Source organism: Egretta garzetta, unplaced genomic scaffold (genome assembly GCF_000687185.1).
Source record: "Egretta garzetta isolate BGI_Z169 unplaced genomic scaffold, ASM68718v1 scaffold1159, whole genome shotgun sequence".
NCBI classification, from domain to species: domain Eukaryota; kingdom Metazoa; phylum Chordata; class Aves; order Pelecaniformes; family Ardeidae; genus Egretta; species Egretta garzetta.
Window position 1 is genome coordinate 9389 of NW_009260789.1, and position 371 is coordinate 9759.

Here is a 371-nt window from a genome sequence, read left to right on the forward strand (position 1 = left end):
TGCGTCCCCCTCCGCGCCCTCCTCACCCGTCATCAGCTGCGCCCGCAGCAGCGCGTCCTTGATGAGGTCGTAGGTGACGAGCTCCCCACAGTTGATGATGGCGTTGCGGGCAATGTTGGGCAGCGTCCCTGTGCAGGAGGATGGTGGCATTGGGGATGGGGGGGTCACATCCCCTCCTGGAGCACCCTGGGTGGGTGCCCCAGCCCCCTTGTCCCCATCCCTGTTTCCCAAACCACCCTCATCCCATCCCTGTCCCCGTCTGCCCCTACCTCTCCAGAGCCCGCGGACGCCCTCCTCCCTGGCGATGGTGCGGTAGGCGTCCACGGTGCCGCTGTACCGGCGGGCGCAGTCCGGCAGCGCCCCGTTGGCCT

General features: G+C 68.7%; 1 protein-coding gene across 1 annotated transcript in view; it reads right to left on the reverse strand.

Annotated features, from left to right (window-relative positions):
- The window catches only part of UCP2 (uncoupling protein 2), a 2806-nt gene that overhangs the window by 646 nt on the left and 1789 nt on the right, over positions 1 to 371 (reverse strand). The window contains 2 exon segments of the mRNA XM_009646423.2: positions 2 to 128; positions 270 to 369. Of these exon segments, the coding sequence (XP_009644718.2) occupies positions 2 to 128; positions 270 to 369 (227 nt within the window).